This window comes from Anastrepha ludens, chromosome 4, assembly GCF_028408465.1.
Source record: "Anastrepha ludens isolate Willacy chromosome 4, idAnaLude1.1, whole genome shotgun sequence".
Taxonomy (NCBI): domain Eukaryota; kingdom Metazoa; phylum Arthropoda; class Insecta; order Diptera; family Tephritidae; genus Anastrepha; species Anastrepha ludens.
Window position 1 is genome coordinate 2556327 of NC_071500.1, and position 15114 is coordinate 2571440.

Genomic DNA, 15114 nt, shown 5'->3' on the forward strand with positions numbered 1-15114 from the left:
ATGCATATTTAGATGGATTACAGATTAAAAACACAAATTAAACAAAATAGATCTAGAATTTATTTAGTTAGCGCAAATATTCAAATCGATACTCATTTTGATCAAAATATTGTTGGTAACGTGAAGCACTAAATTGCAGACATGGCGAATCATTTCATCAATTTTCACCTTCAATTGATCTAATGTTGCCGATTTTGACAGATAAACCTTATATTTGGAAAGTCCCCACAAATGAAATTTAGTGGTGTGAGGACTGAATCCAGTCTGTGACACTTCTATGACCAATCCCTCGCCACCTTTTCATCGAAATAAGCTCTCAAATCACGTTGATAGCGATAAAAATAATATTCCTCTTCATCCTCAAACTGCTCACGAATATTTGGAATGACATTTGACTACAGTCACACTGTAGCCCCAGGTAAATTTAAGTAATGTTCTTCTGTAACATGGGGATTTACTGTTGTCCAGTAACTGCAATTGTGGCGATTGATTGACCTGCATAATTTAAATGTTGCCTCATCATTCCAAATAATCTTGAAATGCCTACCTTTCGCGCCGCTTGCCGAACCGATATTCTAAAAATTACTCAAACAATTTTTATAGTGCTTCTTCTCTGTCCGTGGCCGCCCACAGTGCTGTGTGTGGACATCTTGAACAGTCTCTGATGCGAGTGATGACAAGTTAAGTAGGTGGCCCTCTCTGAAATTCCCTTCTAAGCCGTATTGCCCTTCCACTATGTTCTCACATTTATGCTAGTATTATAAAATAAATTTGCGTTTTTTTCTTAATCTTTTCTGGTTTTTAGTAGGTATGCGAAGAACTACGTTAGGCTTTTGTAGTCTTCGTCGAACCGTTTTTGTACTTCATTCTATTCCGCCTTCACAAACACTGTTCTTAGGTCCTCCTCAATTCAGAACTGAATAAATTGTTTTTATCACACGATCTTTGTTTCGAACTCGTCTAGTAGACCGTAACCTAAACCGATCTCTGCCGCTGAGATTCCTTAAACTTAAGTTGTCCTTGCTTAGTGTAAAAATCTGCATCCATCATCTTTTATTACAACTTGGACTTTTTTCATTTAATAGACCAGCGCCATTAAAATATTTGCGAAACTTAGGATTAAGTGAGATATTTATTTATACCCGTAAAATTATTAGGTGTAGAATAAGCTAAGGTTTAATTTTGCTTAGTCTTCCAACGCGCTTACCAAACTTTTATACCCATCAATTTACATGTGAGGATATAGACGAAGATGTGCAGATAAGAGACCCTTTCCCGAAAAAAGAAAAAAGGGAGTTAGGGTATGGAACTCGAGCAACTTGCTAACTGAAAGGAAATGCCTCCAAAAGATCTTCCAAAATGAAAAAATTAGAAAGGCAATCTTCATTTGGATTATGGAGAGAGCTAACAGTATGTATTTTCTCCTGCATGATATCCGTAGTGAAATTAGTAGGTGAGATGAAAAACCGAACCTCTCTTTAACCGAAGTCACATTATCCGACTATGAGAAAATACAAACATTGGTTGCGGCGGTTTTTTCTGCTTTGAAAGGCACTTAAATTCACAATTAAATCCGTTGAAAGAAAAACTAAAATTTATTTAATACAATCATTTATTTAGATAAAGAGTTAACATCCGAGTTGACTGACGAACAATGCGTAAGAGCGATAAAAGAATAATGATACTGCAAATATGTATAGCGATGAAAAAGGTATCGATGTTGTTGAAGTGAACTCAACAAGAGGTATATCGATGTTGTCGAAATGAACCCAACATACCGCCACCCTTGAACTATCATGATATGTTCAATATGTAAATTACAAAGGAAATAAATTCGAATACAAACTTAAACAAAATAGGAATTTCAGACTTTAAATAAGTTAAATAACTAATATACATTTTAGTTTTCTTCGGAAAATACGTCCCCTTGAGTTGGTAGAAGACACAGCTTAGGTATTGGGCGAGTAAATTGTCCGTTTGCGGTTTTTATCGTTACGACACGTACGTGACCATCTCTACCAGGATGACAATGAATTACTCTTGCGAGTGTCCACTTTGTTGGAGGAGAAGATTCATTAAAGACAGCGACGACGTCTCCTTCTTGAAAATTTCGTGATGGACGAAACCACTTAGCACGTCGTTGCAAGCTAACGAGGTATTCGTCTCTCCAACGGCGCCAAAAGTGTTGACGAATAGAAGAGACCAACTGCCACCTTTGTTGCAGGGTTCCAGAAAACCCTTGACCCTCAGGTTCTGGAATTGCCCGCAATGGTTCGCCTACCAGAAAATGGCCAGGCGTTAAAATCGATAAGTCGCTTGCATCCGTCGAAATGTCGCATAATGGGCGGGAATTGACACAAGCTTCCACCTCCGTTAAGAGCGTACTAAACTCCTCATAGCTTAAAAGAATTTCTCCGAGGGAGCGTTTTAGATGATATTTTATGCGTTTGATTCCAGTTTCCCAATATCCTCCCATGTGAGGTGCGGACGGTGGATTGAATCGCCACTCAATAGCAGAGTCTGCAAAAAACGATTGAAGTTGGGAGTCTTGCATGCACTCTTGATATTTCTCACGGAGTGCCCTTTCTGCACCAACGAAATTCGTCCCGTTATCCGAAAACATTTCTTTACAATAGCCTCTGCGGTTGATGAATCGTTTAAAAGCGTTTAGAAACGAAGAACTTGAGAGATCTCCAACAAACTCGAGGTGCATTGCACCTGTGCACATGCAGACAAATGAAGATATATAACCTTTTACGGATTTAGCTCCTCTTCCATGCGTAAATTTGAACATATAAGGACCAGCAAAGTCTACTGCTGTACGAACGAAGCAGCGAGCGTATGTTATGCGGGACGAAGGAAGATCACCCATTGATTGTGTTGCGAGCTTGCGATTTAAAGCGGTACATTTTACACATTTGCGATAGATATTACGAATTAAGTTGCGGGCACCAACGACCCAATACCGGCGTTGCAGGATTACTTGCATTATACGGGGGCCTGCATGTAGCGTATAGTGATGTATATCCAAAACAACGAGTTTTGAAAGCGGAGAGTTTTTTGGCAGTATAACGGGGTGTCTGACATCATTTGCAACATCTGCGGATTTCAGCCGACCTCCAACACGAAGGATTCCAAACGAATCGAGAAACGGTTGTAATCGCAGCAAACTACTACGCAGTTTAACCGGCCTTTTTTCCCTGCAACAACGTATTTCATTAGAAAAATAGAAATTTTGTGTATACCTTATTAATCTTCGCTCGGATTCCAGCAACTCCTGACAATTAGGAAACCACGTTTTTTTGTTATTGATTCCAAGCGAGCTAGAGCGGGTATTGTGTACAAATCTCAATACATAAGCGATAATTCTTCTTAATTTCGAATAAGATGAGTATTTTGTGATGACCGACCAGTGAACGTCAGTAACTGCGATACAAGCCTTAACTTTTCGTAAGCCTATTTCGGTTTTATGCATTATTTGCGCGGGCTGCTTCCAGAACTGTTCCTCTTCGCGTAAGAAGTCAGGTCCGAACCACCATAACTCATGATGCATAAGTTGAAGCGGAGATATACCTCTGGATGCGCAGTCCGCAGGATTGCTTTCAGAGCGTATATGGTTCCAGCACTCGGGAGGCAGGACCTCGTGAATATAGGCGACACGGTTTGCGACGAATGTTTCCCATTTATTAGGATGTGCTTGCAGCCACGCCAACGTAATGGTGGAATCTGTCCATGCTACCAGTGGACAGCAAAAATCCTTCCAACTTTGCATGACGGCCTTGACCAATTTTGCGGCGAGATGTGCAGCACACAACTCGAGGCGAGGTAGCGTTGTTGTTTTTAGCGGGGCAACTTTAGTCTTTGATGAAATTAAGCCGATTGTAATGTGACCATCCCTATGTACAGTGCGCGCATATATGACTGCGGCATAGGCGCGCTCGGAAGCGTCGGCAAAAACGTGCAACTCAGTAAATGAGCCTATCGTCCCGACTCCAACCCAACGGTTGACCTTAAGTTCAGATAAAAGTTGTAATTGCGAACGATGATCAAGCCACACCTTGCCTATCGTATCTGGTACTGGGTCGTCCCATCCAGTGTTGGAACGCCAGATGTCCTGAAACAACATTTTCGACCTGATTGTTGCAGGTGAAAGTAAACTCAATGGATCAAAAAGTTTGCTGGCATCGTCCAGAAATGCTCTCTTAGTTAAGACGTGGGGCGGTTCTCCTAGAGAAATGAAAAATGTAAAATAGTCCTCTTCCATATACCAAATTAGTCCCAGAGCATGTACATTGTTGCCATCTACGGTGTAGTGTGATATGTTCTTGGATTCTCTAGCGATGGTCTCATTTAGCTCTGTACAATTTGACGCCCATTTTCTTAACTCGAACCCACCTTCCCGTAGAATATCGGACACATTTCGCTGCAATGCTTTAAGTTCCGACTTGCTAGACGCACCAGTGAGAAGATCGTCCATGTAAAAGTCTTTAAGAATTACGTCGACTGCTTTCTGAAAAGTATTGGAAGATTGTTTCGCGGTTTGTTGCATCGATTTGACAGCCAAATGCGAGGCGGACGCAATTCCATAAGTTACGCGTAGCATGCGGTAATCTGTAATAGGTAGAGATGGGTTAGAGCGCCAAACAATTCGATGTAAGTCGACATGTTTAGCTGAAACACAGATTTGTCGATACATTTTTGCAACGTCTGCAGTTACTGCGAATTTGTGCATTCTAAAGCGCAAAAGTATGGAGTACAAGTCTTCTTGTAATTGAGGACCAACATAAAGCGCATCGTTGAGGGAATTCCCCGTTGTGGTTTTAGCAGACGCGTTAAACACAACTCGCAATTTTGTCGTAACGCTGGACTCCTTTACGACAGCATGGTGTGGCATATAATATTTCGCATAGTTCGTTTTAGGCACGACCTCCATATGACCCATTTCAATTAATTCCTGCATGAATTCGTTATAGCGTGTCCACAGATCCTGATCACCGGCAAATCTGAGCTCCATGCGTAATAAGTTTCGTACGGCGAGACTCCTTGATTCACCTAATGGCACGTCGACCTTGAGTGGCAACTCCACTACAAAGCGTCCGTCCGGCTTCCTAATATGAGTTGATTCAAAATGTTCTTCGCAGTACCGCTCCTCGTGGGTAAGATATCGTGTTTGCGGCGCTTCTTCAAGTTCCCACAATCTAGCCAATGCTCTATCTAAATGTACATCACAGTGTAATGATTGTATATGGTTTGCGGGTGGAACGGATGTATCTACGTTTCCACACAACGTCCAGCCAAAGACTGTTTTCTGTATTATTGGCGTGCCAGGTGGGCCTTTACGCAGCTCAGTTAAAATGAATCGATCCATATAGTCCATGCCCACTAAGATGTCTACACGGCCGGGTTCCATGAAGTGCGGGTCAGCTAAGAACAGTCCCTTGATGTGAGACCATTCAGGAACGCTTAAACTCTGCGACGGCAAATCGCCCGTAATCTTTTGTAAAATTAATGCGTTGATGGGGTAGCATTCACTTGAATGTCGCGAAGAAAGGAATAACGTCGTTTCGCCTCTGCAACGGCCACCCTGAGAAGCGCCAATTCCCGTTACAAATATGGACGAAGATTTGCGAGCTAGACCTAGACGTTGTACGCATGCCTCAGTTATGAATGTGGCGTGAGAACCTGAATCGAATAATAAGCGAGCATTCTGCCATCGATCAGCAGAATCACGTACCTTTACTAGGGCGGTTGATAGCAACACAGCGTTTTGTGGTTTATGCATTGGGTTAACCTTGGAATTAAGGCAAGCGGAGGCGGATGTGACAGCGGTTTGCGGGAGCAAGCTAGCGGCGGGTAACGTACCTGCAGCGGTGCGGGGTGAGTCGACGACGTGGGAAGAGGTGGATGCCTCTGGCGAACTATGAAGCAATGTATGGTGGCGCTGCCGACATATTCGACAGGAAGACGCGCTATTGCAGCGTTCCTTAAAATGTCCGGTACTTAGGCAGTTTAAGCACGCCTTGAAATCTTTCACAAAATTGAGTCTAGCGTTTGCATCTAAACTACGGAATTTTTCACAAGAATAAATTCTGTGACCTGCGTTACAATACGTACAACGCGATTGATCTGCGGTGGCATGAAAAACCTTTGCCGATTTTCCGACCAATTTTTGATTGTTCGGTTTTCCTGGCCATGACTGGGTTGCCGGCGTTGATATCATCGATAATGAGCGACACCTTATTTCCAAAAAGGACGAAAGGTCTTCGAAGGTAGGAGGATCGTCGCTAGTGAGTGACAACTCCCACTGTTTGCGAGTTTCGTAGGAGAGTCTGGTTACAGTTTCATGTACTAACCAATCGTCCCAAAAATCCACTGGTCGCCCTAAAGCCTTAAGTTCCCTTATGTGTTGTTGGAATGCATTCAACACGTTCTTAATGGAGTCAGCAGTGTCGCTCGTCGATTTACGTATCTCTGCAATTGCCCGAAAGTGCGCTTCGACAATAACTCGCATGACTTTATATCGCGACTTTAGAAGATTCCATGCCTCCGTATAGTTGGCATCGCAAATTTGGAAACCGCTGATAATGCTAAGCGCATCACCCTTTAAGCAGCTACGTAAGTAGTGTAGCTTTTGACCACCTGACAATGAAGAGTTAGAATCTACGAGGGTAACAAAAGCGTCGTAGAAGGCGATCCACTCAGTGGAATTGCCCGCGAAGGATGGAAGTTCCATTTTAGGTAGTTTAATTGCTGCTGACACAGTGGGATGCGGATTTGTAGAATTCGCAACTGATTCGGTTCTACACTTCTGTACACGCCTAAATTGTGATAGCGCTGTAACGTACCAGGTCTCGGCCTGGATGCGCGCGGTCTGTTCGACATCGATGTTATCTGCACCACAAGAAAGCTCGACTTCATCTTGGGCTGTCTTAAATCGTACCCACTGTTCATTTAATAACTGCAGATAACTTTCGACATTTTCTAAATCTAACACAAACGCTTCGTCGTTGCTCTTGGTCATGTACCTTTTTATAGCATTTAGCGCGGAATCACGTGTTTTTACGAATGCGGACATTTTGCGGGTGCGGTAAAATAGGTTATGTTAATATAACGCGGTGTAGACTATATGGAATTAAATTATCGCGGTAATCCGGCTCGAAGGACCAGAAATGGTTGCGGCGGTTTTTTCTGCTTTGAAAGGCACTTAAATTCACAATTAAATCCGTTGAAAGAAAAACTAAAATTTATTTAATACAATCATTTATTTAGATAAAGAGTTAACATCCGAGTTGACTGACGAACAATGCGTAAGAGCGATAAAAGAATAATGATACTGCAAATATGTATAGCGATGAAAAAGGTATCGATGTTGTTGAAGTGAACTCAACAAGAGGTATATCGATGTTGTCGAAATGAACCCAACAAACATCAATATTAAATTTTACTTATTAATATTGAGTAAAGCCGTTAGCGTTATAAATAAACACTTTATAAATAAACTAATTGAACCTTGTCCGTATGACATTTGACCTGCTAAATCTACCATCGGTCATCTGCAATTATGTCAGAATTGTAGAATCACTTTCCTCAAAAAGTGTTATTTTGGGCTGAGTAGGAGACTGAGTGTTGAAGGATTGTCTCAATGAACAAAAACAACACTCTATTAGTCTCTCAGAATTGTATGACGCTGAGACATAAAATATAAATACGAGGATGATGATAACAATAAATGAAAGTATTTGATGCGGTACTTAATTTTGATAACAGAGTTTGAATGGCCAAAAGCAGAAGGACTTGACCCCACTTGGTATTTCTAAGCGGTGTGGGTTGGCTCTCAAAAGAAAAAAAATCTGAGCAGGTATTTTTGAAGTCTCGTTGATAGTTTAAGGTTGTGACATATCGGCTCGTAATCTAAAGGACTGTTTGTTAGTAAGGTAATTGAACTGTACTGTATTGGACATTAGTGATTATGTTGCTGTTAGGCAAAATTGTGTCTCTAGATCCGCCGTATTCAGAAGAAGCAAAGGCCATTCGTACAAGATATGACTATTCGCCCACATATCATCTAGGGCCTTCTTTCAGCTTGCTTATAAAAGCAATACGAAGAATGCTGAAAATGCTACTTATTTACAACAAATGAGGTTTTATATAGTTTGACCAAAGCTGCGTGATTACTGGGGCATGTAATTTCAGTTGTCCAGAGGCACATTAGTTTGCTAGCAACTCGGAGTTGGACAGAAAACTTACTGTTGCCTTGTCACGCATTGAAACTTAGTTAAGCCGATGGACTAAAATATATTACTAAATATAACACTGCGTTACAAAAACGAACTTTTTTTCTGTCCTATGTGTGTATCTGCGATTTTCATGTACACGTGAGAACTTTTTTTATGTATAAAGTATAGAGCTCGTCCACCTGTGTGAAAAATTTTAGATCAATTTTTAACCCTTTTTCCGTGATCCAATCGCGCTGAATTTCTGCAGGTAGACTCGTGGAAATGTTTTTATTATGTAAAATTAAAAAAAAAAATTTTATCAATTCTCAGATTTTGCTGAATTTTTTTCCTAAAAACAAAATTTTTTCTAAGTTTTCGGCATAACTTGAAGGGATTCCAAATTTTTAAACAACTTATTAACCTTTAATTTATTGTTTCATACAACACACTCTGTGCCGTTTGTGTGTTTGTTACAGTTCCGATCATCTGACAGTTGCGCTACTAGGAGACGTATACTTTGACAAATGTTTTAAGTTCTGTTGCGCGAAAACGTCTTTCTGTATATTTCATCTTACGAAACATGCAGTGCCCGACTCGAAATAACTTTTGTTACGTTTGTGGCTTATTCGCACCAAGTAAAAATTTTAAAAATATTACGAAAACAGTAGTTAATTCGTTTCAGAAAATATTCAAGACTACTTATGTTCCTTACTTGTGGTGTACTCCGGAAGTCGGAAGTAATGCGGAGTGAAATACAGTACGTTCTGTTTTTATGCGGTAGATACGTTCCACAAGAAACAGCATAAAAAAAGCTACTAGTTCTATAGTAAAACTATAGATACGTTTCAAATGCTAAAACCGCATAAATCTGAAATAATCGCATAAAAAAGGGCACTAGTCCCATATTATTACTATAGATACGTTCCATAGACCGCATGAATCTGAAATAATTAAATAAAATCGCATAAACAAAATATTGTATCTTTGAAAATTATATCTTTATATATCTTCCAAACTTGTAGGGTTAGCATTTCTGATGTAATCTGTGATGAGTTTTTGCTTAGCTGGTTTAGAATCTTGTTTATATGTACAATTCCCGATAGGTCGACATGCATTTTGTAATTTAAAAAAAAACCGCACTTTTTCAAAATCGCATAAAAAAAAGCCGCATAAAAACAGAACCTACTGTACCTTTCTTTTGATACCCATATCGGCATATCTCATGCAATTTTTGTTTTAATTTCGAACAGGTGGCGACCCTGTGAAAAATTGTCAGTGGCAACACCTAGGTGAAAAGTCTAGAAATGTGATACACTATCTGTGTGCCCAATTTCATTCAAATCCGTTAAGCTAATCCTGAGATCGTGTGGCTATACAGATATGCATACAAGAATAGCTCGTTTAAAGTTATAAAATACAAAAAAAAATAATTGTGACGTGTACATGAAAATCGCCGATACACGTGTATTTTTATTTATTATCCCCTTTCCGAAAAAGTATATTTGGTTCATAGAACAGAATGTGTGTAACGCGGTGTAATTAATAAAACTTGGTCATAGTTGCCGTTGTCAAGATATACCACTTACAAAATCGTGAAGATGATTCATTATTACAATTACAATTTGTTGAAAACTTATTTTTGGAATCAATTCAGCTACCAGTTTTTTCACTCCTCTGGCTTCGGTTATACACAAATAAATGCCATTATCGTTTTTTTTCTCAGATACTGTCTGCTTCATCAAAATAAGTACGCACATTTTAATTAAACCCATCGACAATATTATGTTTATTAACAGATTTGAAGTCGTTACCTGATTAGTGTCCAACCATTTGCTATAACCTCCGAAACAATTAAATGGGAATAAAATGACAATACATATGAATGGATAATAAAAAATTGCTGCACATAATTTGATAATAAATTTGGAATATGAGTTAGAATCGAGATAAGCACGAGTACCTGTTTCTGCTTTCATCAGCTGTCAGAATACTCGTAAGTACACGTTTTTGAAATTTATGTTCAGTTCAGAAAAATTACCGTAGAAAGGCTTCAATCCGCACAATCTTCACAAATTCCAAAGCCCCAAAATTTACGTACTGTACGACAAAATGGCAAAGCTCTTTGTTCTTCGGCTGTGATCATATAAACCAGCAACTTTTCTATTAAGTGGACACCTAAGGGACTGAAAAAGTGTGCGCTTAAGAGAGGTGCCCGTTGGGATTAATACATAATTGGCGTATACACCTCTGTGTTTGTGGTGTGTGTCTTGATGTTGTTGCACAAATAGAGGGACCATAATAGTTTTTATGAGTGTTTTTTCATGGCAGAAATACACCCGGAGCTTTGCCATTGCCTGCCGAGAGGCGACCGCTATTAGAAAAACGTTTTCACCAATTCAGTCGGCTACAGCGCCCACCCAATCCAGAGTCGTGTGAATTCTTTGAGGTATGTTAGAGGGATATAAAGGAATCGCTCGGAGAGATTGTATTTCTTATAAAAGTGCTGAAAGGGGTTCTAATTTCTTGCGTCAAATTTATGCAAATGTTCTTGTGCCAGCTTTCGAATGTCTTTACTAGTGATATAGCTACTAAAATGTAATGGTCCATGAAAGGCTTCTTTGGCCCTGTTGTAAGCGTATAAATTGCCTGCTATCCCAGAATGGCCAGGCACTCACATGATTCTTCTAGTGCTTTTATTTGATAGTGAGATGCTTCGAATGCCTGTCATGAGTGGTGTTTCGTTCGTGGTTGTTAATTGCGTCTAAAGTGGATTTGCTATCGCTGAAAATTATAAATTTTCTCCTTAGCTGTGAATACCGAGCAAAGCGTTAGCAATGATCTGACACCAAACTAGTTGTTACTACATTTTTAAAAACAATTCTTTCAATATTTATAGTATATAACCACGAAAGATAGTATCTGCAAATTACAAGCAACGAATGTGTGTATATATGTATGCTCATTACCTTCTATAACTGTCTGTATAAGCGGGTAATGCATAAAAATGATCACTTCATATCTCTTGGTACATCTTGGCTGAGAACGACCACCTGAAATTCTGGGCACATGAGCCATTAATGCGGAGAACGAAGCACAAAATTGATCGACGCTCGCTTGGTATCCGAGTCGGTATGCGTCATATTCTTAGGTATGCGATTTCGTAAGATATAAATTTCGTTTCGCGAGATAAAAGTCCGCGGTTAGGCCCGCACTTTTGCTATTATCAACTCATTTCCCGGTTATTATCTTTTGCTACTGGGACTAAATCTTTTTCGCGTATATACGTAAGTAAGCATTACTTGACTTGAACTTAAAAAACAAAATATTGGGTATGGGAATAAATTTCCTAACCAAAGTTACGAATTATTTAGACAATTAAACAATACATGATATTATGTGAAGTATGTGCGACTTAACTCCATCTTTCAGGCAGCATACGGATTTCTCTGATGAAAAATTCGAGTTCTTTTGACTGGATTCATTCATTGGCCAGTTTGTGATGCTCTCGTAAGAAGTGAACCGAACAGATGGTAATCCGAAGGTGCAATGTCTGGGCAATACGGCGGTTGGGGCAAGATTTCCCAGTTAAGTCCCTCTAAATATTTCTGGACCGATTAGGCAATGTGTGGCCTGACGTTGTCATGCGGCAAAATCAGTTTGTCATGTTTACCATCCCATTCCGGCCGCGTTTCTTTGGGAGTTCGATTCAAACGCATTAGCTGCAGTCGGTAACGATCGCCAGTGATGGTTTCAGATGGTTTAAGGAGTTCATAAATGACACCCTTCTGATCCCACCCGGCTCACACAATAACCTTTGAAGCATGAATATTTTTTTTCGCTGCGATGGACCTGGTTTATCTGGCTGGCTCCAACATTTTCGACGCTTTGGAATCACTCTTTACAAGTTGTGTTTGATTACCGTGAATATTGATCAATACACGGTATGTTTCAGCTGTATTTTCCTTTAAAAGGTAATCATGAAGCATGACTTCCCGCAAATGTCGTTTTTTCGGGACGAGCGTAGACATTTTTAACGTCAGATAAAAAATGATCTTTATGCTTCAAACGACTGTCAACCAGTCGAGTCACCAGTATAGTACTAGAGCGATCACAAAAATATATTTAAAAAAATGGGCGGAGTAAACAAAGAGAGGTTGGTTTTGATGCGGAAAATTTTAAATCGATATGCAAATTTTGTGATGCAATTTTAGGTAGAAGTGGAATATGAAAGTGATTCAATAGCGAATAATTGTAAAAATTAAAGTTGGCAGTTACAAGTACATACATATAGCCCATAAAGTCTGCATTCACCTTTCAAAACATATTTTGTTTATTTAATTCTCTTAAGTTACAAAAGCAAAACTAAAAAAAAAAAAAAATAACGAGATTCATGTTTACATACATAAGGGTAAGCGGTTGCAGTAACATGTAAATACAGGAACCAAAAAGTCTGCGTTCACTTTGTTTCTAAAATTATTTCTCGGTTTTGCTTATTTTTCATTCTTTATTATTATAATTGACCGGTTAGCTCAACGCGTTGTAAACAATTACAAGCAAATCGATATTTTAACATCTAACCCAGGTCTGGGCATCCAAGAACACTATCGGCCCGAGAAGTGCATAATCAACATGGAAAGGTTAACCCTCGAATTACATCATCAAAAATTGTTGAAAACGTAAACCAAAAATTAAAAAAAAATTATTTGTGGGAAGCTTCTAGAAAAGTTGTACGTGAAACTGGATACCATCGTAGAGTCGCTCCAAGAAAGTTTATTGCACTTGTGAACAGGCAAGAGCGCATTGGATTCGCTAATAATTAAATAAGTAAGCTTTCAGAGGTTTGGAAACAAGTCATATTTTTATACGAAAGTAAATTTTGTATTTTTGGGATAATAGGTCGTCAAATTGTATGAAGAGCGTTTGATGACAGACATACGTACTTACATGCACTCTAATTTTAGATTGCATCAAACAAAATTTAACCATAATTTAATTCCACTAAAAATTGTATTTAGTAGGTACTTAAATAGATATGTGTATGTGTGCAGCTATTTGTTACACATTTTATAAGCACGAATGAAATGTTCCTTCTATGGAGCGATGCCATCGACGATGAATAAATGGTAATGAATAAAAGCAAATAATGATTCTTAGCGTTGTAAGAAAATAATGGCCCAATGCAATGCCGTATAGGCGCACTTTCTGATCATCGCATACTGAATGAATCAAAGCATTGTTTATGGCTCAGATCACTTCAATATTCATTTGAGCATGATGACAAAACACTGTGGCTCGTAGGGGTGAAAAGGTAAACAAAAAACATTAAATAAATGAGATTCACGACCACAAAACTCGATACGGCTGAACGGAGTTGGGTAATAGAAAATTAATTTTCACGTTTTTTGTTCGATTTCGTTGTCCACATACCAAATTAAGACCACCTTGTGAGCATAAATAGCAAAGGCCGTGTTTTTTTACGTTTTTATTGAGTATCCTTCTTTGTATCCCCAAGCACAATGAATGAAACCCGATGGTGCGGGTAAGCAGAGGTTGCAAATTTTTTAAGTGCCGAAACAACAACCGCGGGAGGCCCGTTCGCTCAAACACATTATTAAGCATATTTATCTGTGTGTCTGTCTATGCGCAAAAGAGTGCAAAAGCAAGGCCAGGAAGGCGAGGACCTTCGTGCAAACAAATCTGTCAACATTAGACTTCTTGTGCGCATACAATGCAAAAGAAAAGAAAATTTCTGCGTAAGTGTTCTTAAATAGGTCTCGGAATCATTTAATCGGCTACAGTGAAGAAATGATAATCATCCCTTTCTACATCGATTCCCTCCACGTCAAAACAAAATAAGAAAAGGAGCAGAAAGCATACTCCCATTACCGAACCTCATGCTCCTGCTTTGTCCGCTGGGCTCCAGTGTTGTGGTTGCGTATTTTGCTAACTTTCAAGTGTTTAAATAAACCGATGGATTGACTGCTTCATATTTCTGTACGCAGCAGGCTGCGTTGTGGAGTAGACTAATTTTTCGAACCCCGACAGGCCGAACACTTGGTCGCCGCTGTTACAAAAGGGGCAAACAATTGGAACGTACCCTGTTGAAAGATTTACTCATGCAATGGAAAATAATAATTTCGCAGATGTTTAAAATGTTCGTGGCGTGTCATTTCGTTTGTGTTTGTGTTTGTGTTGTAAATACGGTGAATTGCCAACAAATTAGTGTACTCAGCAGACAAATCTGTCTGTTGCGCTGCGCTCGCATTGTCCGTCTGCAGCTATTGTCCGCATGTGCAACAAACACTTAACTCTTCAAATGCTTCCCTCTATTTGGCTTTGGCAGGAACCAAAATCGAAGAAATGCTGCCGAGTCTTATGTCAACATATCAATATATCAACGCTCTACGTACTACTTATTCAGAGCAAGGCAGGCGAGAGCGAGAGGTGAGAGAGTAGCTTGAGCGTGATGTGTAAATGGAATCCCGTGCCTTCTGTTTGTCCATTTGGCTAAGTCAATTATTTAACAAATGTGTGAAGAAAAGTGAAAGTGTGCTACTATGGGTGTTTTTTACAATGATTTTACTATAATTTTTTCTTTATTAATACACAAATTTGATTTTATTTATTGTTTACAAATAATTTCTGCCTCGTATGCGTCCTATGAAGACCTTTCGGGTGGTGACAGGCACATTTTTTCAGAGGCATCGAATGAAGTGAAGATTTTACGCGCTGAATGTCATGTCGGCTGACAAGAAGCCCGAATCAGTTCTTGTATCGCTCGGTATAGACGTTACCGGAGGACTTATCTTAAGTTTTGAAAAATTATATGTATCTGCATTGCATTTTTCGAAACCTAATCAGGTTTTCATCCATTCAAATTCTACAATTTTTTAATATT

At 39.4% G+C, this 15114-nt stretch overlaps 1 protein-coding gene across 1 annotated transcript; it reads right to left on the reverse strand.

The window, feature by feature from the left end:
• Positions 1-2930: 2930 nt before the first annotated feature.
• On the reverse strand, positions 2931-7075 carry LOC128860779 (uncharacterized). Its single transcript, XM_054098517.1, has 2 exons — positions 3411-7075; positions 2931-3000 (listed from the first exon to the last, which is right to left on the reverse strand). The coding sequence occupies exons 1-2, from the start codon at positions 7073-7075 to the stop codon at positions 2931-2933; spliced, it is 3735 nt and encodes a 1244-aa protein (XP_053954492.1).
• Positions 7076-15114: the final 8039 nt, after the last annotated feature.